The 26,708-nt window shown below is 35.4% G+C and overlaps 1 protein-coding gene and 1 long non-coding RNA gene across 11 annotated transcripts in view; one reads left to right on the top strand and one right to left on the bottom strand.

Moving 5' to 3' along the window:
- Positions 1-26,708, bottom strand: part of DPH6 (diphthamine biosynthesis 6) — a 445,353-nt gene that overhangs the window by 330,649 nt on the left and 87,996 nt on the right. For all 10 annotated transcript variants that reach the window (XM_021098213.1, XM_021098165.1, XM_021098179.1 and 7 more), the window contains exons 4-5: positions 26,529-26,602; positions 22,294-22,412 (exon numbers count right to left, since the gene is read on the bottom strand). In XM_021098213.1, the coding sequence (XP_020953872.1) occupies positions 22,294-22,412; positions 26,529-26,602 (193 nt within the window). The remainder of the gene's footprint in view (positions 1-22,293; positions 22,413-26,528; positions 26,603-26,708) is intronic.
- LOC102165617 lies at positions 602-3,613 on the top strand. The gene is made up of 2 exons (XR_002345584.1): positions 602-2,594; positions 2,870-3,613. It is a non-coding gene; the product is annotated as an uncharacterized LOC102165617 (long non-coding RNA).

The raw sequence follows: 26,708 nt of genomic DNA, 5'->3' as shown, positions 1-26,708 counted from the left end.
AATCCTATAAAATTGGGTTGTGATGATCACTGTACAACTATAAATGTAAAAAATTCATTGAGCTATATACATATATATTGAGCTTTTACACATATATAAAAGAGTTTATACTAGAATGTAAGGTCACAGAGAAGACAGAAATTCTAATCAGAGGAATGACATGATACAGTTTAACCTTTAGAAAGAACACTCTAGCTTTCTTTCTAATTCCCTGGCAGCAAACAAGATCGCAATAAGGCAAATAAAGGGACGGCTGCAAGAATTAGTGAGACAGGATGTAACAGACAAAAGCAATAGGTATGGAAGAGGACAGATTTGAGAGCAACGTATAGTAGGTAGAATATTGAGTTCTTGCTGATGAACTGGGTATGGCGAACACAGGAAAAGAGGAGGCAAGAATGATCTGCAGGTTTCTGATGTGAACAAATGAAAAGATGGTGGCACCAAACACCACTTACTTCAGATATGGAACAGAACATAGGAAAGTTGGGGAGGGAAAATACAAGCAAATTCACTTTCAGACATGTGTTTGAAGTTTCAGGGAATCACCCAAGAAGAGATATTCAACTGGCAATTAGGTATATGGAGTTAAAACCTCATGTGGAAGTCTGGGCTGGAGATACTAATATAGAAATAGAAGACATGAGATGAAATCACTCAAGAAGAATTTGTAAAGTAAGAAGACAAAATACAGGCAAGAGCTTTGAAGAATATCAACATTAATGGACACTATAATCAGATTGAAGAATATCAAACATTAATGGACTCCATAATCAGAGAGCTTTCCAAAATGAAAATCTGATCACCTTCATTTAAAAATCCTTATACTTCTGGGCAAGATGGTTACATGAGCACGGGCATCCAATTCTTCCCTTTTATTCCTGTGATGGTTAATTTTATGTGTCAACCTGAGTGAGCCATAAGGTGCCCAGATGAAACAGTTTCTGGGTGTGTCTGTGAGAATGTTTGTGGATGAGACTGGCAGTTGAACCAGTGGTTTCATTAAACTGTTCCCTCCAATGTGGGTAGGTATCGATCAATCTGTTAGGGCCTGAGTAAAGGTGCAGAGCAAAGAGGAACACACTCCTTTATTCCTGCCTCACTGCTTGAACTGGGAATCTCATCTCAATCTTCTCCTGCTTTCAGACTGGGATAGACATCATTGACTCCCTGGTTCGGAGGCCTTTGAACTGGGACTGAATTATACTACTGGGTTTCCTGGGTTTCCAATTTACAGACAACAGACTGTGGGACTTAGCCTCCATAACAGGTACCTCAGTTCTTCTTAACACACCTTCTTTTCTATCATGGCAGTTCTGTTTCTCTGAGAAACCCTGATTAATACATGCCCCCTCTCCATTCCAAACTCCACTGAATGAAAAGATCACTGACTAAAGTAAGAAGAAAATATCAAGATTGAAAACTAACCAAAACTTTAATTTTGCCTGTGTGAGTGAAATTAGAATCAAATTCAGAAGAAAGTCTGTCCAGAGACTTTTCTAGTGTGAGAATAACTTGCTAGAAAAAGAAGTACAAGGGACCCCAGAGAACTCTGATTATTGTCCACACCTTAGATCCTGCATCATGAGATGCAACACCTCACCTGGTTCCTATGTAAAATTATACTAACTTTGACCTATAAAGATTTCTACACATTTGCCTACATATGTTTGAGACATCAACCTATACAGTAGTTATCTATCTGAAAGAAATTTTGTCAGAGATAAGCCCCACAAACTTTATAACATATTCTTGCTCTGAGCAGTTTTAATATATAAATGTTGGTCCCTAAGCTAAGGTAGGAAAGTCTTACTTTCCAACAATGGCAAATACAGAATGATGTTGGTATTCTTTACACACAAATATTTGCTTGGGTGGTCAAGTTATGAAATAGTCTTACCATTAAATGGACAAACAGAAAAAGACTCAAGGACTTATCTTTCCAGAGGAGTTTTCAGTTAATTGTTACATATTATGATATTTTAGTGTAAGCCGCCTGACACAGACCTAAAGGGTACTACAGAGGGATAATGGCACATGTTAAAGTAAGATCTTATTTATTTGTGAATATTACATTTTGTGTATTTTGAAGAATAAGGAGAATTGGTAGAGATTGGTAGAGGTAGACAAATAGGTTTTAGAATTATAGTATGGTACATATTTCTTAGAAGGCTATATGTATGTATATGTGTATATACATATATATACACACATATACATGTACATACATATACATATATGTATATATATGTGTATACACAAAGTAGCTTGGGATGGATAGAATCTTAATGTATTCAAAAATTCAAAACATATATCCATAGTAGCAACAAACAGTTATATGCATAAGTTATTTTTAGAGCAGCCTGTCCTACCTAGCAAAGGAAAAGTGCTAGTGATGAAATCAGCATTTATTTCCTCTGCTGTTATAATCTGTGACTTCCTTTTTCAGGCTGAGCAAAAGGCACTCTACTCAGAGATGCGTGGCTGTGGGACTTGCAGTATTTGTATTATTTGAAACTTATGGAAAGATTACTCTGCATATACTGAAAATTTGACATTGGAGCCTTTATCTTTTTTCCCCTCAATTTAAAATGGTAGGTATTTATAACACACTTGGGAGATTTAAAAGTTTTAACTTTTGATATTTCAATATCTGCATTTAAAAATTCTGGTCTAAAGTGCTTTGTATAAAAGTAAAAATATATTCCTAACAGCAATTAACTGTACCTGAATGCACATTAAGTAACCTTTTTTAAACAAAATAATTATTTGAACAAAGTTCAGGTGTAAAAAAGTGTTCTGTTAACCACAGAATATGAAAGAATAATGCAAATTGCTTTTAACCTTTACTGTTCACATTTTCTTCTAGGAAGGCTATTGCAATGAATGATGTTAATTATGTCCATTATTATCCAAATGAATGACAGAAAAGCACAATGTGAAGGAGGAATAATTAACATGCCTTATCTTGGCTTATTTGGGCAGATATAAAAGAGGAAACAGATTAATGTAACATATAGGAATTACCACAGGTGAGTATGTATAGGAGTGGAACTCAGCAATAGGGAGGCCTGAACAATTAAAGCTTGTTTTCTAATTAGTATGAGCATCTCTTAATGTTAACCCATTAGGGGTGAAACTACTAAAAGTATATGTTAAAAATGTAAAGAAATAAATGTTTAGTATCTGGAGGCCCAGGTCCACATGAGGACTCACCACCCAGGCAGGGAGAACCTGCAGCTGCTCTGGCAGCAGCCCCAGACACTGACAGGCTCCTGCAGGAGACCGAGGGCCAGAGGAGAATTCAGCAGCCCTGCAGGGAGAGCCTGCACTGACTGCTCCAGCACCCCCTACACTAGGTCCTGCACTGGCTCTCAAAAGAGCTCCAGGCCAATTTCCAAAGCCATCTTCCCCAAGGTCACCTCTGCCCCTGCAAGCGCCCTCCCCATCAGCTCCCCAAAAACCCCATCCACCTGCTCCCCCTCCTGAAATTTACTCTCCTCTCCCTCTTGTGATTTGTCTTTGGATGTTTGCTCATTTCCTGTTCTTCTTCCATATTATTTATGGTATACTTTATGTTTTAAGAATAAAATTAGAAAGTTGGGGAAAAAAAATGCTTAGCAACTGTCTAAGAGGTAAGTGAGGGAGTTTAAAAACTATCCAGGATGCTTGAAAGTCAGAAAGACAGCAGCAATGTGAGATATATACAGTATAACCATTATTTGAAAGGTCAAAAGAGAAAGCTGTGGATAGTTTGAAAGGAAAAAACCTGGAAATAATTCCATTGAATCATTTATGAATAGATTAAAAGTATCTAGAATATTTTTTAACACTTGCCTTTATTTCTGAATTAAATTTCAAATATATTTGTCAGGGAAAAAATAATTTGAAAATTAAAGGATAAAAAGTAAGATGAGGACTAGACAGGCAACATGAGTGGTTGGACTAACTGCTGAATTTCTTTCCATCAATGACTTGCAATGAGGACAAGTAAGAGGATAAGAAACAGCAGAGAAGTTTAATCAGTTTTATTTGGCATTGACCTTTGCTGTACAAGATACTGGGGAAAGGACTATTCCAAGGGCACTTTCTGAGAAAATCAGTGGGGCAGTAGCAGAGAGCAATCTCCTAGGAGGAAATAATATAGCAACTTGAGAAAATCCACTGTAATAAATCACCATGACCAGATGGTGTTCAACTGAGAGTTTCTGAAGGAAATAAAGTGTGAAATGGCTGAGCTACAGATGAGGATATGCAATGTATTCAGAAAACCAGTGACTGTTTCCAAATATTGCAATCTTTCTAATATGGTAGCTTTTCTGTAAGAAAGAAAAACAATCAAATTAAGATTTATAGAATTACAGACCAGTGGCTCTCTTGGTGATAATGGAGAAAGTGATAGAGTCTAATTAAGAATAGCTTCCTTCAACATCAGGATAAGGTTAACCTGCCAAGGTCAAATCACCCACTGAGTCTATAAAGAGAACACTGTTTCTCTCCATCCTATTAAACTTATCTGGAAATGTCAATAAAATACTAGATAGAAGTAAACCAGTAAATGTAATTTATTTGGGAATTACATGACGCTTTTAACAAGGTCACATGAAACTACTGGGGAAAATAAATAAGCACAGTCTTTGGGAGGAGAAGCCACATGAGAAACTTCTGTCATTAACTGTAAAACTTGCTAAGTAATGAAAACAAAGTTTCAGGGACAATTTCTCTTTTTTCCCCTAACAGAGTGTTACCTCTTCCAGACACATACAGATCACCTTCAATTAAAAAAAAAAAATTTCATAATAGACAAGATGAAGAGTAATAGTAGGAAAGGAAAGTGTGCTTCCAAATCAAGAAAAAACAACTAAGAGGGCAATAGGCAATGGCAAAACAACCACATTTTTTACCTAGAAAATGGAATCTGAAAGGCATAAATGTGTTTAAATTTCTCATCACTGTGCCCTGTGCAAGCATCAGATTTTAATGAAAACTAGGAAGCAATAAATTAGACTGATTTTTATATATTCAAATGAAGGCTGTCACCTTCAAAGTGGTCACCTTTGCATATTACATATGCTTAGTCCAGCAGTATATATTTGCCCTTAATCCATTTCCAAAGTTCTCTCTATAGAACTGCCTTTCGAGCCAGTGGCATATTGTTCTGAAGTTAACCAGTGGTGGCAAACCTTCACCCTTGCACAGTGGTGCCAGAAGCCACGAGGGAAGGATGGAATTTTCCCCCAGAAGCAACCTTAACTAGCCCAATTCTACAACTTCAGACAACTTCTGTTGCAGCATGAAGGAGTAGTAGTATTATATAGGAAAGAGGAAGGGCATGCAGCAGAAGCTTGGAAAAAGCCACACAAGGGCCTGTGGCAACCTCCAATGCCACTAATTGAGAGCTCCAAATGTTAGAAAGTTCTGATACCAAACCAAGGCTCATTTGCTATATATATCTTCTACTTCCTCTTAGAATTCTTTTCTGAAGCCACAGAGAGTACCAGTAGCTTTTCAAATACTGTGGATTGCTATAAAAATCCCCATTCTCCTTGGCCCAGTAACCTGCTGCCTTCACTTCAGGCTAAATATATATAGCTCCTTTAAATAGTCCTCCTACGACACCATTTCTTGCCCTTTCAATGTTCTCTGGTCACTCTCTACTCACTGACTTATGGATGTTTCTGTGTCCTATTTTAAGCAATCTTTCCCTTGTTTAAAAAAAAGAAAAAAGAAAAGCAATTTCTGTTCCTTAAAAGAAATACAGAAAACACAAAAAGAGAATTTAAATTTTTCACATTAACACTTTCTGGAGATATCTGCTGCTAATCCATTATCATCTTTATTTTCAGAGTTTTTTCCTAGGAATATCTTTTGCCTAGGCATAAGATCAATTATTTATCCTGCCTTTTTTCTTAGATTACTATAGCTAAAACCTTCTTAAATGAAGGTATTATAACAAAACACAATATTTCACATTAACTGTGTTAATGCAACCCCTCAGATCTCCTTAGCTGCTTTAGCACTTACAATGTACCACTGCCATATATAAGATTTTCCTCTCAAGACCTAGTGTTAAGTGGTATCTCACCTATTCCATGTTTCGAAATTGATTTGAGGGATTAACATTCAGAACTCTTTATTATTTACCTCTATTACATTTTACGTGGTCAGATTTAGTCTCTACTTCCAGCCAATTAATATGAATATTCTATCATTCAAAGTATTGGTGATCTCAAGAATCCCTGTGTCATCTACAAATTTAATTGGCATGCCATTCAAATGCTCATTCAAATAATTGTTTAAAAGAATGAAAGGGCAGGATAAAGAAAGAATGATGTGATACATCAATATGGGTCTTCCTACATATTGACACTGACCTACTATCAATTTCATACTAGCTTTATTTGTTTAACTAAATATGAATTTATTATTAAGTCATTTGTTTTATCTTTAGTGACTGATACATATTCTTAAAAAAACACACTCTGGTGTCCTGATAACAAAGATACCTTTGAAAAACTTTAAGTTAAATTATGTATTAAATATGAACATAATTCAATATTGAAAGGCTTTCTATAATGAAAAAAAATCTATCCTTAAGGTGAATAATATTTGGTGAATGCTATTTTATCATAACTGAATATGGGTATATAGTTTTTATGAGTTAGGAGTGGCAAATTTAGAATAGCAATTAAATGGGGAATGAGATTCCAGGAGACTATTAACAGAAGAGCTAAAACTAGTCTTTGGGAGGAAAAAAAAGAGGAAAAGGTTAATTTGTTAATGGGGATCTGGGTCTTAGAACAATGTTAAACCTTTTTAACTTGTAAAGATTGAATTGAAAAAGAAATTATCAAAATATAATAGTTGCTTGTTCAAATATATGTTGTTTCAGTGAACCTTGAACTTCTTCAGTGAAAGTAAACAGAATGAAGGAGAATAAAAGACGGAAGTAGTCTGACTTTATGCTAATGCTCCTGAATTAGGGACATGGATAGAAGAGCTGCATATCATCAGCTACATTCACTTTTCCCGACAGGAGTCTACAAAGTAGTAATACATTCATTGCTGCTTGGTTTATAAAGTGCATGTAGTTATTTACCTCAAAGATAAATATACAACCTGTGCTTTAACTTTTTTGCTAGTTGCTATGCTAAACAACCTTCATACTTTAAAAAAATGGAATTACTGAAGCACAGCTGAATGGCCCCAGAGCACACAGGCTCCATTATATTTGCATACATCTAATTACTCCTGCCTAAGGCAGATGAGAAATTTATTCTTATAAGAGCTTTCTTTATCTGGTAGCCAAAAAATAAATGAAATAAAATCAGTGATTTTCAATCTAATCACTATCTAAAACTATTTGTAGTATTGGCTCTTTAAGACCTGATAAAGATGGGCTTTGTGAAATAACCACTATAATTATGTTTTTAACGGCTTAATAAAAACATTTTCTCTGAGAAAAATTAGTGTTAGTTATCATCAATATCAATTATGAATTCATCTTTTATCCTTCAAATTAAACATTTGAGTCACTTAAAAGCATGGTTATTCTGAAATTGTGATACTGTTCCAATATCCCCAAACATAAAACTATATCTGATCTGAAATATCTTTAACAAAGCAAATGAAAATGTGAGTTTAACAAGTACAGCATAGGAAGCCAAAAAGCCCCAAGATTTAACCACAGTTTAGACACTGACTTTTCTGAACCTGTCAAAAAAAGAAAAATGTATCTCCTAGCTCCACTGAAAACCACAGGCTCTAATTGTCTTGCTTATATTCCATCTGTTGCATGGAAAACTTCCAGGGATTTTTAGAGGTGGAGATAAGAAAGAGAGGTGTATGGGATTTATTCTGCAGCACAGTTACACAATACCTAAGTTTCTCTTTCGCATAACAAGGAAATGAAACAGAAAATGAAATATACAAGAAAACCAAAGAAATAAGTAAGTTACTTACAAAAGGAGAAAATTCAAATTATCTATAAACTTGTGTTGGCTTTCATATGTTAAGGCAAAAGAAAGACAATCTGAGCTGAAGAAAAAGAAAAAATTTTAAAAACACATACAATTCCTGAAACAGGTACTGAAAACATTATTCTACCTGAATGAATTAAGAAGGAAAAAAATTAAGTGGTCAAGAATACGGAAGTTTTAACAAAAATAGTTGGCGTCAAAAACTAAAACAAAGTCAGTATATAATTGTATCAAAAAAGTTTTCATAAATCAGATTATTATATGCAAAGGTAAAATTTGTTTTTGAGATTGAAACAACATATTTGTGTGTATGTATAACTAATAATAATTAGTAATAATAACAATAATAATATGGGCTCAAACTTCGTGGGGCTTAGGACTTGGGGTGGGAAGATGCTGGGGGGAAACAGAAAATGACTGCTATTGCTATGGATTTCCCTTGGTGGGGGGACAAAAATGTTCTAAAATTTGATTATGATGATGGTTGCACACCTCTGTGAATATACTGAAAAAACATTGAATTGCACACTTTAAATGGGTAAATTGCATGGTGTGTTAATTATATCTCCATAAAAGTGTTAAAAAGTAGTTACACTATTTAATAGTTACATGCTCAGACAAAACAGATAAAGAAATCTTAAAAAATGGGAAGTGAAATTCAGGAAAGCACATATAAAAATTATTTTAAACCGTTCTCAATAATCACATTGATGGTGGTGGTATTAGCACTGTTATTCCAAGACTTTCATACATTGTTAAAATTTTAATATCTATACTTATTAATATGCTGAATGCCAACATGTGCTTCCCAGAGCAGGACAGGTTATTTTTACCACTTACATACAGTACATAGATAGTACCATTTTGGCTCTTTGCACAGGTTCTTATCCCAGGAGCAAGGTGATAAGAAATAGATGTAATCTTTCAAGTAACTGCATCTATTGTAGGTAAGGAGTACTCTCCCCAAATAAATCTGAATATTGGGAAAAAAGAGACAGGCTTTTCCTCTCCCCATCTGAGAGCTTCTTTGGAAAGGTAAAGGGAAAGACTTGGGTCTTCACATTTTGGAACATAAAAAATGTCTCTCTGGGGAGAAATAAAACTAATGTCCACAGCTTTACAACTCAGAGATATCTCCAGGGGTCTGGTCTCATCCCCACCCCTGAAGTGTAAACACAGACCTCCAGAGAAGTAAATTCCTCTGGAGTCCTCTCTGTCTATTCCATCATATATTAAATTCTAATGCTTGTCTTTTAGCCTAGGTTCTAAGTTTCTGTAAAATTTGCTCAGAAAGCCCTAATTGTACAGAAACACAAATACACAGTTTCTCTACAACCCTACATATATAATATGGGACAAAATAAATGAGAAATTGAGATAAACCAAAAGACTAGATTGTCAAGTCAAACAAATCTGAGACCTTATTCAGTCTCAATCTTTAGTGATAATTTAAGAAATAGAAATAAACAGCCCAGTAAATCAAGCAGAGGTCCAGGACCAACAGAACAGCTTTCCATGTCCTTCGCTGTCACACTGGTTATGCTCTAGCACAGGCTAGCAGAAAAGGTCAATTAAGAATTATAGCACCATTCTCCATTTCTTGCCCAACAAAAACAACTTTTCTCATGCACATTCACAGGGTAGTGATCAGAGATTACTGTTCAAATAGGCTGTGGATTTCGTTTGGTTTGAGAATTTAACTATATCCCAGATACCACAGTATAGGATTTAACTGTCACTGGCTTCTACATGTCATTGTACAACATGCTCTCTTCAGGTCAGCGTGGTATTGTTCCTTTACCTGTCCAATCTCAACCATGTACCATGGGAAAGATGAATCCCCTTTATATTTGCGGTACCTGGGCCAATAGAAAACAATTACAGAGGGCATACTGTCTAGTAACAGCCTACCATAATCTAGGCTAAAGACAGCCTTCCCATAAATTGGCATCCTTCGCTTGGCTTCAGATACCCCTGGTCATTGATATTTAAAAATAGCAACTTTCATATTGATTAGAATATTCAGTAGTCTTTCCTGGGTAAGTATTCAGGCCCTCTTCATACACTGTTGACTGATACAATGTTCCATGAAAGTAAATATTCTATTAGTCCAGTCATTTAAAGCTTTGTTTTCCCTCCAGGGCTAGTTCTAGATGCAGCCAGTCTCCTGGAAAAGTGCTCCCTCTAGTGTTTATATTTGGACTAGCAAGTCCTTTTCATCATGATGAGCTTTCAGGAACATTATGTTATTTTGGCCTGATGTACCAGGACCAAAAATCCTTATAGAACATCTGGCACAGCATAGACAATAGTAATGAAGCCACAACATGTGCTATTACCATGGTACATAAGTGACATTTGCACAATTTAGGAAAATGGTTTGCACAGCACACAAAACATTAATATAAGTCCCATGAGATTACCAAGTGGTATATTATACCAAATATTTGGTTCTGCCTGGGTGTCATAGGTTTTTCATAAATGTACTCTGCATACCTCCAGAGAGGAGTTATCAGTAACATCAACTCATTATATCTCTACCAAATCCATCTCCCTCAAGGTGTGATGTTCCAGTTTCCTTAAATGAAGTCTATTACATTCATATATTTGGTATTTGAAGGATTAGATCAAGCTATGGAAGGCAGTAAAAATTTGCTTTCCATTACACCTAGGTAAATGTCTTAGCAATATATTGTTTTGCTTTATGCTCAGAAAGAGCGCAAAAGCTCTACTTTTCTGAATCCTACACCTACATAATTCATTACCAATGGTCAATTTATTAATAAATAATAAACCAATAACTGAGTGGTAACTGCAGTAAACCACCCCTACACTGAATCATCAGTTGGAACTCTGTCATTTTGTTGCTTCAAATTATCCAGCTAAACTCTTCAGGAAGAGCTCATATATCAGCAACTTCCCTGCTCTGCAGAAAAGACATCCAGAGTTTTCTCTCAACATTAGGTTTTGTTTTGTTTTGTTTTGTTTTCTAAAACATTACCCTTTATTTGGAATTTTTTACTTTAAAACACATGTTTAACTCAATAATTACCATCATCAGTTAAATAGTCAGCATCAGATCTGAGAGGGATGCCTAAGAGTGTTATCCTCCAGCTCAGAGACTCTGGCATGGAGGTCACATGATTGTGCCCCTCCTATAGAATGGGAGTACTTTTCCATCTCCTCTGATTCCCTCCATTTCCATTTATTACCTGTTTTGACCTATCCCCATTCCCCTATGACTGGCCTTTCTGGCTCAGTAGATGTATTATAAACCCACAGGGGCAGTAAAAATAGCAGCCTTGTTAACACTTCTCCGACTCACTCCCAGGCTATTACAAGATTTGACAGATAAAGAATCACAGCCCCGTGTTTACAGATAGGCTAGATATGCCGCATGCACACACACACACACACACACACATATATATTTTGTCTTTTTAGGGCCACACCCACAGCATATGGAGGTTCCTATGCTAGGGGTCCAAATGGAGCTGCAGCTGCTGGCCTACACCACAGGTACAGCAATGTGGGATCTGAGCTGCGTCTGCAACCTACACCATAGCTTATGGCAACGCCAGATCCTTAACCCACTGAGCAGGGCCAGTGATTGAACTCGCATCCTCATGGATGCCAGTCGGGTTTGTTAACCGCTGAGCCACGATGGGAACTCCAAGGCTTTAATTTACCTACATAGGTGAAGCTCTGACAGACCTCCAAGAGTCTGTAAGAATATGCATTGTCAAATTTAGTGAGACTAATACTGTGTTTGTGCATTGATAACACTTTCTTTCAGTACACATAACTTTAAACTCAGAACTGGGACCAACAGATCAGGCAAAACAGAAGAAAAATTTTGTGAAATAAGAAAAATATATTAAAAATGCAGAGTTCTGTACTTGCATTGCCCCCCATTGCCTCATTCCTACCTCCCAATCCTAGAAAACTTGCCAGTAGAGTCTTGGCATTGCTTCCTTTTGTAGCCTTTGTTAGCATTTGTAAAATAATTCAATGAATTAAGTTAGCCATTAAATCTTTTTTTTCTTATCAACCATTTAAACTAACTAGTGCATCAACTCTCCATTCCAATTTTCAACGACATTGCTGCTGTTAGGGTGTTAACAAATGTAGTAGGTCCATGAGATATTTCTTGTCCATTTCTGAGTATTTACAGCAGTGAAATGTATGCAATGGTCAGAATATTCTGGTTGCTCCCATCTCTAGCTGTATTTCCCAGTGTTGCTTCCTTAACAAGTTAAATAAAGCTGAGCATAAAAGAGGCAACCTAGTCAACACTCAGTTGTAGTCTCTTGGGGTCTCTGGTAAAGGTTCAATATAATCTACTTGCCAGCTAATATGCCCGTCCCTTGTATTTGGAAATGTTATTCACTGTCATGATTATTTTTATTTTAAAACTTAGTTTTATAATAAAATTTACCAATTTTAAGTTTCAATACACATTTACTGGCATGTAACCATCACCACTCCAAGTGTTGGAGAGCCATGGAGAAAGAGCGAGGGAGAAAAGGAGGGCCTTTTGGCTTTGGGAGAGTCTTCAAGGCACAACTAATGGGAGGGCATCCAGCCCTGCAACAAAACCTCCTCAGGGCCACCCCATCCCCAGTCCTCCCAGAAAGGCTGACCCTTTCAGTTTGCTCCTTAAACAGTATTAACCCTGAAGTGCTCATGGGCATTGTTGTCTCTGTTGCCCCACCTTCCCTCGAAATAGGTCCAGAGTTGGCAGTGGACAGGTGAAATCCTAGCTTCAACACACTTCTGGCTCTACCCCCCACCCCTGAGGGAAGGGGTCCATCAGAAAGCAGCTTATCCCATGATACACAATCTCTTCTTGTCCACACAAGGACTCTTAAGTAGAAATTAGCCTTTCCCTTTTTATAGAATATTAAAAGTGATAATACCACCTATGGAAAAAAATGGGAAAAAATGATATAGAACATTTCCACCACTCTAAAAAGTTCATGAGAGACTTGTAGGCTACCCCTTTTCCTGCTTTGCAGTCAGTTTTTCTCCCACTCTCACCATCTGTCAACTAGTTATTTACTGTGTCTGTATACTTTTCTACTTTTAAAATGTCATATAAATGGAATTATATAATAGGAGCTTTACTTGTACCCCATAACTGTAATGTGCTGCAGTTTTATTTTCATTCAGTACAAATACTTTCTTCTTTGACTAGTAAGTTACTTAGAAGTATATCGGTTAATTTCAAAATGTGGGAGATTCTCCAGATGTACCTGTTAATTTTTGTATATTCAGAGAATATACTTTGTCTGATTTCAGTATATTTCTTTTATGATTCACAATACGGTTTATCTTGATGAATGGTCCATGTGCACTTGAATGTGCATTTTGCTACTAATGGGGAAATGTTAAGGGGAAAGGAGGTTACATTGATTGATAGTGTTGTTCAACTATTCTATAGCCACAGTCATTTTCTACTTGGTTTAGATATTACTGGAAAAAAAATGTTTCAAGCTCCATGTATATTTGTGGATTTGTCCATTTCCCCCTATATAGTTTCATGTTGTGTATCTTAAGGCATTGTTCATAGTCTTAGATCTTTAGACTGCTCGATAAATTGACCACTTTACCCTCATGAAATGCCCCCTCTTTATCCTTAATGGTATTTCTTGTTCTAAAGACTATTTTGTCTGATATTAATATAACCATCTCAGCTTTCTTTGAATTAGTGTTACCATGAAATATCTTTTTCCATGCTTTTACTCTTAACCTATCAATGTATGTACGTATGTATGTATGTATGTATTTGCTTTTTAGGCTGCATCCCACTGCATATGGAGGCTCCCAGGCTAGGGGTCGAATCAGAGCTACAGCTGCTGGCCTACATCGCAGCCACAACAATGCAGGATCCGAGTTGCCTCTGAGACCTACACCATAGCTCATGGCAATGCCAAATTCTTAACCCACTGAGCAAGGCCAGGGATCGAACTCGCAACCTCATGGCTCTTAGTTGGATTCGTTTCTGATGTTTACAACAGGAACTCCCTATCAATGTCTTTAAAATTAAGGTTATTTATAGACAGCTTATGGTTGGGCTTTTGGTTTTGTTTTTTAATTGAACCTGTAAACCTCTCCCTTTTAATTGAAGGTGTTTAGATAATTTACATTTAATGTAATTACTGAAATGACTGGGTTTAAATCTACCATCTTACTTTTTATTTTCTGTTTCATCTGTTCTATGTTTGTTTTTTTTTCCCTTTCTTGCCTTTCTTTGGATTATTTTACAATATTCAATTTACTCTCCACCATTGGCCTATTACCTATATACTTGTTTTATTTTTTAGTAGTTCTTTATGGTTTACAATTTTCATCTGTAAGTTATCAGTCTACTGTTAAACAGCATTCTACCATCTTGCATAATTTAAGGATCTTACACACTGTACTCTCATTTCACTGTTCTTTCCCCCTCGTGATATTTGTGCTACTACAGGACAGTCTCTGAAGCAAAATCTGTTGACGTTTTTATCTTTGCTTTCTGTACAGAATTAATTTTTTCACATTGGCTGCTTTTAATATTTTCCCTTTACCACTCTTTTTGGCAATTCAATTACACTGTGCTTTGTAATTTTCCTTATGTTTCTTCTGCTTGGGATTCACTGAAATTTTGGATCTTTGGATTTACAGTTTTCATTAAATTGGAAAATCTTTTGCCTATTACTTCTTCAAATATTCTCCCGATCCCCATTCCGAGGACTTTAAACCTAGTTTAGTCTGCTTGTTATAGTCTCATGGCTCACTGATACTGTTAATTAATTTAGTCCTTTTATTTCCCCTCTGTGCTTCATTTTGACAGTTCTATTTGTCTACAAATTCACTCATTTTTTTCTGCAATGTCTAACTGCTATGCATTATTCATTTGGATAAGGTGTTTCTGAAATTATATTTGAGTTTTTTATATTTTTATTTCTTTCCTTATCATAATCATGTTTTCCTCTAGTTTTTTTGAGCATAATGATCATATTATAAGAGCTGTTTTAACTTCCTTGCACGTTAATTCCACATCTGAGTCTATCAGCACTGATTTTCCCAGTATTAAAAGTTCTTGCTTCTTTGTATCTCTGGTAACTTAGATACAGGGCATTATGAATTTTATATTATTATATACTATATTTTATTCTTTTCCTTTAAATAGTTTTGGATTTTTTTTTTTCCTGGAATGAGCTGAGTTATTTAAAATCAGTTTGATCCTTTTGAGGCTTGCTTTTAAATTTTGATACATCAGGTTCATAGCAGCCTTTAGTCAAAGGCTCATGACTACCAAGGTGATACCAGTCTGGAGGCCTGACCTGATATTTCATGTACGATAAGATTTTTCTACTGATGACAACATGGATGTTTCTAGTCTTATATAAACTATGGAAATTGTCCAGCCTTCCCTGCTTTTTGATTATTCAAATGGAGGCAGTTCCCTTTCACACATATGCAGATCCATACTAAGCCAAAGACCCGAAGGAACCCTTATATAAGTATATAGAGGTTTCTCTCCATGAAAGAAGAGACCACTTCTTTCTAGTATTCTGTCCCAGAAAATCTCAACCTTTGGCCTCTCTGAATTCTGATCTCTGCCTCCTCAATTCAGTGAAACTGCCTGGGTTCTTTCCCCCTGTGCTGTAGTGTAGAAATTACCTCTAGGCAGTTAGCTAAGACAACTGTAGCACTCCCTTTATCTAATTTCCTTCTTTAAGGGATTATAATTACTTGTTTTTGCTCAGATCTCCAGATTTCTTTATGGTTGTTCTATGAATAAGGGTGAATAGGATTCCTAAATGAGGAATATGTTTTAGCCTAAATCCAAAAAATCCTGCTGGCCTCTGAGATTCTTGCTTATTAGTGAAGTCCGTGGGATGTATTAACTTAATTCTCACATCTTGAGGAATGTTCTATGGTTGCTTCAGCCCTTTAATTCTCAGATACTTCAAAGACTGAGAATTTTTAATTTTAGCTAGATTTGTCATCCAGCCTATATATTATCTATATTTTTCATATAGATATTACAGTTCTTAACTTCTCTTGAGTTTCTTCTTCTAAAGAGGCCATTTTCATGCACTAACTTGGTCAGCATTTATGTTTTTTAAGTCCAAGTCTTACCTCACTGGATTACAATGGTGAATTCAAATACTACAATAAATGTATACTGAGTTTCAGTCCATGAGAATAGAACTCGCTGTACATGGCTGGACTTTGAAACTGGAATGGTAAAGTAGGTGTTGGTCATGGCTATAATGGTATACTGGTCCCCCTGGTCCTTTTGCATTTCCTGTTTATAGTCTTAAGGTATTTCTATAGCAATTGAAAGAACTACCTTGCATAATTCTTGATAGTATATCATTAACCACCAGGAACTAGCCAGAGTAGACTAGTAAAAATGAGCAGTGATCTTCTATTGACCTCCTGGAATCTTTATTGCTTAATGTTTATTACTAAGAAGGTCTTTGGCAATTGCAAAGGTTTCCATTTAGAATGGCCAGTTCAAAATAAATGAAGGGCCAGACTTAGTAGAGATGTGCCCTGTAAAAAGGGTAAGGGCAACATACACTACTCACACATAATATTCATATCCATTACACATTCAAGTAAAGGTGAAAGGAGCACAGAAGAAGCTCAAGAGTTATTTATTTATTTTTTTTCCAGTTCTTAACCTTAGTGCTACTTTGGTTTTCTCCACTATAGCATTCCTATATATCACACATTTCACCCTTCAGTGTATAATTCCTGTCTTTCATAGGGATTGCATAGGATACTGAGACCATATCTAACAATCCTAAGAAGTCTTGCATTCCATCTCATCAGTATATGTGGCCTAAGACTCCTCCTGGGGATTGGGCAAACAGATCTGACTTTTCAGTATTTTTCAGATTCTATGGCTTTAACTGAGAGAATAAATTCAGCCTCCTGTTTATTTTCAATTGTAAATAATGATCCTTATAATTGGGCTGAATTCTACCAGGCTAAAATAGACAGAATGAATTTGCTAAAGCAATTTAAAAGGTGATGCCAGAATGTGTCTCCTATCTTCTAAAACTTTAATAATGCTTTATTAAATCCTTAGTGGAAATTCTACCATTTCCGATTTTGTCATCCTGTTTTGTTTTGTTTTGTTTTGTTTTTTTCCAGAAGTCACCCAAAATCATTCCACCTGGTTAAGCCAGTTATCTGTTCTCCTATCTTTTCATTTCTCCCCCTTTTGCCTCCTTTCTTTTGGATGGCTTGGAAGTTTTTTCACTATGCAGCCCTATGCATGGTAACTAAGCCGGCAGATCTTTACTACCCCTCTGGACAGTCTCTTGGCTTCCCAAGAGGAAGGTTTTCATGACCTACTTCCATGACATCATTTGTGCAAGTGGCATCAAATTATGTCTCCCTCTGGTCATAATAATGCCAGTCTAGGGTTTACTGTAACTTGTACCATTTCTATTATTGCTTTGGAAGGAGTATTCCTCTTGTTCAGGGGATGGGGTGAAGCACTTACTTCTCTCAGAAGAAGACGCCAAATCCCAATCATAATGCACTATAGCAGGTTAGTTGTCATACCACTCAGAAGCATACAGAATGGACTGTCATATCATACATTTGCTCAGCCTAAATAATCCTTTACATTCAACAATGTCTAGGATATTGATGTGGGCTCCTGATTGTTAAGTCTAATAACCCATGCCAATAACTATTCCCCAGGCTTCTGCTGATATTTTCTAAAAGGAACCCTAACTCTTAAATAGAATACTCTTAGCATTGAGTAGTCACCTGACTTTGGTCTCCAACTACCTGTATGGCATTTCTACTGATCAATATGGTTAATCTGCAAGCAAATATATCTTTCAAGAAGCAGAAGGTTTTCCAGTGATGGGTAAATAGAGTCTCAAGCTTTTTCTCCAATTACCATTTCTTTTTCTGTTGTTTTTAAAGGTTCCTGCTTTTACCAGGGCTGCTAACAATAGTTAAATTCTCACTGTCATTTTCTGTCCTCTTTTTTTCTTGCCAAAAAGTGGGGCTAAAAAACAAAATCCCACTGACTAGGCCAATTTGCAATAACAAAAGACTGTATTGTCAAATCAGACTCATACAAACCAGAAACCTTAGCTAGTATCAAATGTTACTGATAATATCAAGGATACAAGCAATCAAACGGTTAAGTGTAAAGCAGGGAGAGGGCCAGGACATCAGTGTAGCTCTCCAGTATAGCTTTTCTGGTCACCTGCTCTGAACCAGGTTAACATGTAAGTGATACAAACTACACATAATCAATGCATGTAGTTTATACCATTAACAGAGAAAATAGCTACCTCAGTCATAAAATGTCTCGATTTCATATTCAGATAGTAACATAACTTATATGATATGTTCCAGGGAGCCATGCTCCCAAAACCCAAAGATTCCAGGCCTGTTTACTAAAATCAATCGGAGCAGCCAGATACAGCCTGCTAAAAGCAGTTCAAAGATAAGGATTCTTCCCCACTAGGAAATATCATTAGTGATTTTGTTTTATTTATTTTTGCCATGAAGTCTATAATTAATGTTTATAAGGAGGATTATATGGGCTCTTCCTTCTTTTTTTCTAGGGGACTTATCCCACTTACTGGAAAAATTGTATTACAGACCTGCTACTTGATCTTTTCATTCCCAGTAATTATGGGGTTTTCTAATCAATAAATCTCCTATGTACTTGAGAATCAAGAATAATTCTGCACTGAGGAAAAAAGCAAGCACAGATGGAAGACAGAATTATTACAGTACTTACAGAGTCCTGAATTTGATTTCAAACTGCCATAAACTCATGAGGCTTTACATATACACACACACATATATCATTTCCCATTTAAAAAAAAAAAGGCTTCTTGAAAAAATGGATATTCTAAGTCTGGGGCAGAAAATGTGTAAGGTGATATTGTATGTTCATAGTATGACTATTTATATTATAATGGCATCAAACTAGAATCTACCTACATGCCATCAAAGATAAAATGGACAGTTAAACTGGTTTATTCCTACAATGGAACACTACACTATAATGAGAAATGAGCAAACTATTGCTCCATTCAATGATGTGAGTGAATCTCATAAGCACAATGCTGAGTCAAAGAAGTCAGACACAATAGGGCATATACTGTATGATTCAACCATATAAAATTCAAAAACTGGAAAAATGAATCTACAGTATTAAGTATCAGAAGAGCTGTTACCTTTGGGAGGGCACATATTGACCAGGGAGATATTAGCAATGTTCTATATCTAGATTTGGGTATTGATGACATAGATATGTTCACTTTTTGAAAATTAAGGTTGAACACAAGAATTTGTGTGCTTTTTTGTATTTATGTTCTACTTCAATAAAAGGCTACTTAAAAACAAAACGTGAGGCAAATCCACATTTATTGACATGGAGAAAAATCTCCAAGTCATATTGTTGAGGGAAAAAAAGTAAGTTGCCTATCAATACACAGCATTAAGATACTATTCATATAATATTTAAAACCCGTAAAACAGTCACAGTATTTCCAGATCATAGAATCATAGTGGAAATATTATGGTTGTTTTATGAGTTTTCAAATATTACATATACACATATTTAAAAAAATGATTATAAAGATGATCAGTATCACTCTGGTGGGTATCTGCTCCTCTCCTGTCAACCATGAAAAATGAATCTACAGCATTAAGTATCAGAAGAGCTGTTATCTTCGGGAGGGCACATATTGACCAGGGAGATGTGATAGGCAACTTACTTTTTTTCCCTCAACAATGTGACTTGGAGATTTTTCTCCATGTCAATAAATGTAGACGGGAGATGAGCAGATTGAACACACATGAAATCTTTTTTGTATCCGTGAAAATTTAGCATTATATGGCAAGAACATTTTCATGTAATACTCATATAACTAAAAATAAATATTTCTAAAAGGAGGGACTGTTCTTAAACACAATGTGGAAATAGTTCTTTAAAAAAATCTAAAAACCAGACACTTTTTTAAACACTTAGCCCTTAATGTGAAAATTTCACAAGTTCACTTATGCCTGTAAGACACCAAGGCTATGCAGCACAATTATCAGAATATGTTTTTATACATCCATGTAGAATAGAATCAACCCTTAAATAAGACCATTCTATAATCTAATGGGCCATAAAACTTTGCTGACCCGTCTCCCCATGGAAAGGTCCTATTGACCCATATTTTTTTTGCCTAAAACATTTTCTGAAAAAAAAATTTTTTTTCTTTTTAGGGCCACACAGGTGGCATATGGAAGTTCTCAGGGTAGGGGTCACACAGGAGCTGCAGCTGCTGGCCGACACCACAGTCACAGCCACAGCAACACCAGATTCGAGCCACATCTATGACCTACACTACAGCTTGCAGCAAAACCAAATCGTTAACCCACTGAGCGAGGCCAGGGATCAGACCCACATCCTCAAAGACACCATGTTGGGTTCTTAACCCACTGAACCACAACAGGAACTCCCTCTGAAAATTTTAAAGTGTGTATGTGTTGGGAGAAGCTTGGAATCCTATATCACAACATTTATGTTTGTATCTTTAGAAGGTCACTCAACAAATATTTCTTTAATAGTGTTCTTGAGAGTAACTTTCATCTTTGTACATCTAGGCAATCAATATTAAAATCAGATCTATACTTTTGTCATTGGGATGTCAAGGACAAATTAATTCAGTTTTATACTTTACTCAAAAGTTGGATAGCCATCAATCCTTACATAGAGGTACACACACATCCATACACACAAATGAAAAGACTAGCAATACCAGCTATATACTGTAAATAATAAAGGCTGTAATAAGGTCATTGTTAATGATATTCTGTTATTCTGTCTTTCTAATTAGGCAGGTTCTCTCAGCATTCCTAGTCTATTCTATCTTCTAGTAGTAAACGGATAGAATGTACTGTCCAGTGAAGTGTCACATGAACTGCCTTCAGAAGTACGCCATCTTATAAAACCTAAGAACGTGAGCAACAAAGAGAGAGGGAGAGCATATTCTGTATACATTCATATAGAAACTCATATGACAAATATATCTATAGTGAGAACTTTCATCATTTAATTTCTTTTTTTTTTTTTTTCATCTTTTTAGGGCCGCATCCACAGCATATGGAGGTTCCAGGCTAGGGGTCCAATTGAAGCTGTGGCCTCCGGCCTATGCCACAGCCCCAGCAACACAGAATCCAAGCCACATCTGCGACCTACACCACAGCTCATGGCAACAGAGGATCCTTAACCCACTGAGTGAGGCCAAGGATGGAATCCGTGTCCTCATGGATGGTAGTTGGGTTTGCTAACCACTGAGCCACGATGGGACCTCTGAGAGCTTCAACCTTTTCTCAAAAATGAGACCACAACACTACTTCAATCTTTTTAACAGCTAAGATCAACTGTATGTTTTCTAAATAAGGCTTGCCACTAAAGAAGACAGTAATATTTTTTTGTTTACCAAGAAAAAATATTATGGAATCTTTCTTTTAATGTTATTTAAAATGTGAATTTATCTGTAAAACCGTTCATAGCTTTTGAGACCTTGTTATTTCAGAGATCAGCAAGGTAAACACTCTCAAATGAGGTATATGATTTAGGCTTTGAGAACCCCAAGGGTCCAGGGCACTTACTGTGATAGGTTCATGAAATAAATGAACTGGGCTCAAATCCCATGGTTTCTCAAAAATGGATATAATTATTAAAATTCAAAACAAGAAATTAAATGTGTTTGTATGTAATATTCATATTTGAATCATATTACTATCTGCCTGTAGTATCTATACTAATTGATCAAATGACATTTTCTCAAACATAAAGTTTTCTCCATCCTTGTCATAACTCCCCTGCCCTGCTTATTTCTGATACCATAAACAAAGCCAACCATTTATTTTAGCATTATTCAAAATATGTCAAAAAATACAAGGAAAATATCACGTGTTGTACCTAATACAGATTTTTTAAAGTGTCAAAAAAAATCAGCCTATATTTCCTATTTTCTATGAACTTGAATTCCATGTACTATAAAAAGAACTTAAGTCGACGGACCACAATATAATACTAGTTTTAGAGGTAGTAATATATATTTTTTAAAAAATTATAACAGGCTCACTATTAATCACTTTGGTAAATGATCAAAAGCCCATTTTAAAACTTTTCCTTACTTAATTTCTTCAGCTTGTAATTCCATATTTTTATATTCTAAGTCTAGCTTCCTTTCGTGCTGTAATTGCTTATTAGTGAACTCAGATGATCTGCATGGTAAGAGACAGCTTCTTTGAATGTCTGGCTACATACCTAGAGCTGCTACTTTGATGATGATTGCTTGAATGTTAGATGATATCATCTCTCGGAGCAAATCTTCCTGGTTTCTCTGCCAAAGGTAAGCTAAAGGCTGGAGATTAAGCCTTTTACACCTATAAAAAAAAAATCAGATGATATTTTAATATTCTATACTTGGATCCATAGCAATTCCTTTGATTTTAAACATACTGCTTCTCTCAAGAATTTTAGCATATAAAATGTTTTAAAAATGTTTTGCATAATGAAGTTTATATATACAACATAAACATATTTAATTTCCATGGGCTATGCATAAACAGATAAAAATGAAATCTCCAGGCAGATTAGAAATATTAATTTTAGTAAGGATCTAAGTTTAGAAATCTATGCAAAAAAGCTTCCGAATGCTAATGGATGATTATTCTTATTTTTAGAACTTCCTTGGGATCACAATTGTGAAGTATGCTCAAAAGAGACAATCAAATTTATCCTAATAAAATATATACTGATTAAATTTTTTATACCTATGGCTACACGGACAACTCTTATCTACTAACTTAGAAAGTTTTTAAAAGAATTTGACTTTGGGGGGGGAGATAAACTAGGAGTATGGGATTAACAGATACAAACTACTACACATAAAATAGGCAACAAGGATTTACTGTATAGCACAGGAAACTATATTCAACAATTTATAAAAACCTATCAAAGAAAATAATCTGAAAAAAAAAATATAACTGAATCACTTTGCTGTATACCTAAAACTAACACAATATTGTAAGTCGACTATAATTTAAAAAAAAAGAGAAAAAAAGGTGAAATAAAGATATTTTAAAACAATCAAAGGAATTAAGAATAATGACAGGAGTTCCCATCGTGGCACAGAAGAAATGACTAGGAACCATGAGGTTGTGGGTTCGAGCCCTGGCCTTGCTCAGTGGGCTAGGGATCCGGTGTTGCTGTGAGCTGTGATGTAGGTCACAGATGTGGCTCGGATCTGGCATTGCTGTGGCTGTGACTAGGCCGGCAGCTAGTAGCTCAATTAGACCCCTGGCCTGGGAACCTTCATATGCCACGGGTGTGGCCCTAAAAAGACAAAAAAAAAAAAAAAAAAGAATAAATATAATGACAGTGACAGCAAAAATAAAGAATTTAACTCTGAGTGAAAAAAAAATATTAAGAACAAAAAGTACATATACTGAGCACCTACTATGTTGCAGGCACTGAACTACATATTTTACAACATGGTGCTGTAGAAAGAATGTGGATTCCAGAGTCCAGACAAACTGGGTTTGAAACCCCTTGTACACTCACTAGCTGTGTGACCTTGAGAAGTTAACTAAGCCCTAACATCTTTAGTTTCCTAGTTTCATACACAGGAACGAAAGTATTTCCTTTCACAGTTCTTGAGAGATTAAAAGATTAGTAAGTGAAGTCATCCTTTATCCCCCTTTCTTCACATCCTACATTCAATTTACCACAATGTGGAACATGATCACTCTGCACCAAGTTCTCTCCTCACTTCTTTACATTTCCAGTCCTTCTCTTTTAAAATTGGTTTTTGGTATAGTAGCCAGTGTGATCCATTTAATAACTAAAGCAGATCATGGGATTCCTCTGCTCAGAGATCATGGGATCTCCCTCCCCATCACTCGTGAAATAGACCTGCATGGATCTTGCCCTGGTTGGCGCTCAGGCCTCATCTCCTGCTAGTCTTCCCACACTCCAAAATGCCAGCCCTAGCCCGCTCACTCCTGCCTAACATACTAGTCATGTTCCTACCTTCTTTGCTTACTTTACGCCTGTGCTTGAACCGTCACTTTCTCAGGAAGTACTGTAACTGATTAGTTGATTAAAAGTGATGTAGATTAATTGATTAATCAATAAAAAGTAATGTAGATAGAGAATGTAGTAGAATGCCCGGATAAAATAGGTTTCAATAAATTGTAGTCAGAGCCAAGTGACTTGCTCAAGTAGCTAAGATCAGATTTCAAGTAAAAAAATATAGCTCTATACCCCATCATCAGTAAGGTTTCCTGGCTAACTATTCCAGCACACACTGAACTCAGAAAATCTCAACACTTATTAAATGTACCACATGTTTGGTCACTTGCTCATATATGGTCTTAGAAATATCACTCTTTTTTTTTCATGCACATATACCCTTTCAAAGAAATCAAAGTCTTCCTTAGAGACTGGTTTATGTAATTTTCCTTCGTACAATGTCCCAAGCATCTAAAACAATGTTGAGGCAGTTAATAAATATAAAAATAAAATTAAAACTACACGTGACACAAGCATTGCAGTTTTCTTCTGTCCTGTTACCAGTATTTAATACCTAATAACCAGCCCGTCTCTTTAACCTTTTTTAGCTAAGTTTCTTTTTTTTGAAAAAAACTTTACTACTTTCTGATCTTATTGCAAAATTCTCAGTTGCTGTTTTGATATCCACGACCTTTTGACTATTTGTAGACTAATGTCATAACTTTTTTACCTATTTAAAATTTCTAACAGTTTGTAATATCATCGCCGAAATGAGCTTCTTTTGTAAATCACTGTTATCTTTGAGCCATCTATTAAATGCTTTACATCTTGAAAATATAATGATGCAACATAAGCTACAAATTGAAAATTGGCTAATTAAAAACTGAGTCTGTAGACCCGTGGACATCCAATAACACTGCTTTAAAATTTTCAAGGGTAAAATTATTGCAGATATGTTTGATAGCATATAATCTGGGCATCTTAAACCATGTCTTGAAGTGTACCTGAGATCGAATTTTGAGAAATAGCCTGCATCGGTCTATGAGTATTGTATAGGCCCTTCTTCCTTATAGATAGAAGACAGCTTCCTAATCAGGACCCATTTTAACTTGGCTCATTAAAGTTTTCACAAATAGATGTCAGCCCTATCTACGGTGTAGCTACCCATTAAACCATGTAGGTGTGAACATATTCAAAAACAGATTTTTAAACAAAATAATTCTCAGAGAATATGACTTAAAATTTTATGAAAATAATAATGTTTTTAACATACAGCTTGAGGAATATGTAATCCATCTCCATCTGTAAAAGCAGTTGTTCTTAAATACAGGCAGACAGAATGTAAAGAAAACTTTTTCAAAATACACATGTTTGACCTCTTCCCCCACTTCCACCTGTACTCTCCATTCTCCAGAGATTCTGACGGTTCACCAAATAAGAGATCATCACATTTCTTTTCACTTAATTATGCTTTGCATTGTTTTCCCTTCATTTATTTTAAAAATTCTGTATACTTAACTGCCTTAAATTCATTGTGGAATCCGAGAGAAAATAAATGGAATAAAAAATAAAACAAGTTTTTAAGTCTATAAATATGCAAGTTTTTAATGAGAAAGTCATTGTGAATGTTTCTGTCAAGAATATGAAATTATTACATAAATACAGTTTTCATCTTATTTCCATTTATCCTTTTGAATAGCAAAATCATTTATTTCCAAGTCAAGCTGTACTCAGGATTAAAGGTGGAGTCCTTATTTTCTTTTTTGCTAACATAATTATATGTAAAGTCTCCATACAATATTTTATTTATCCAAATAAATTAAAACAAAAATTAAATTCACTCAGGGGGTGTTTTGCCAAGCCAACATTAAGTAATCATTATTATCATTTGACCTTATATTTTTAGGGTAGATCAAAGGAGTTGACTGTTGTGGTATTTGTAGATGCAGACAATGTTTTACTAGTACTGTGTTGCTTGGGAGTTGGGAGAAGTGGGAGGAGCAACAATCTAAAAATTCTTGAAATTTGAATGGCTTTTTATAGAGGTATTCCAATCTTATGAATACTTTTAGTCAAGACCTGAATTCTAAGTACCAAAGAAGAAGAGATTTATGTTTTTTTCTTTAAAATATTATTGCATTCCTTCTATTAGCTCTGGATTTTTATTACAAATGACAATGAGTTAAAAGATATTAAAAGGGTGTACTGATTCAAATAAGGAAAAGCTGAAAATAATGCTAATCTTTGTTTCAATTTTTTTATTATAAACAATTTATTTTTCCACATGGTAAGTTTTCTCATGTGTTGACGTAAGGATAGAAAAAAGTAAAAGTGCAACATTTTTTATTTAAGGAAATACATTTAACTTCATGGAGCAGGTAGAATACCATATCTATTTATTATTTGGATATAATTATTAATTTTTTATTTACTCACACTCTCAAAATACATAATTTAAAAATGCAAACAAATTAATGTTTTCTTACACATTTTCTACTCGAACACGCTGGTAGTCAGAGAGTATAGCTCCTACTGATATTCCCTCTACTTCTTCTTTTTCCTGAAAATAAAGAAAACATACAAGTTTAAAAAATAAATAAGCATATGGCTCTGCATCATGTTCTGAAAATTATAAATGAACTGTGTTTCATCTAGAAAACCACCTT

Source organism: Sus scrofa, chromosome 1 (genome assembly GCF_000003025.6).
Source record: "Sus scrofa isolate TJ Tabasco breed Duroc chromosome 1, Sscrofa11.1, whole genome shotgun sequence".
Taxonomy (NCBI): Eukaryota; Metazoa; Chordata; class Mammalia; order Artiodactyla; family Suidae; genus Sus; species Sus scrofa.
This window is presented reverse-complemented; position numbering and strand designations above follow the sequence as displayed.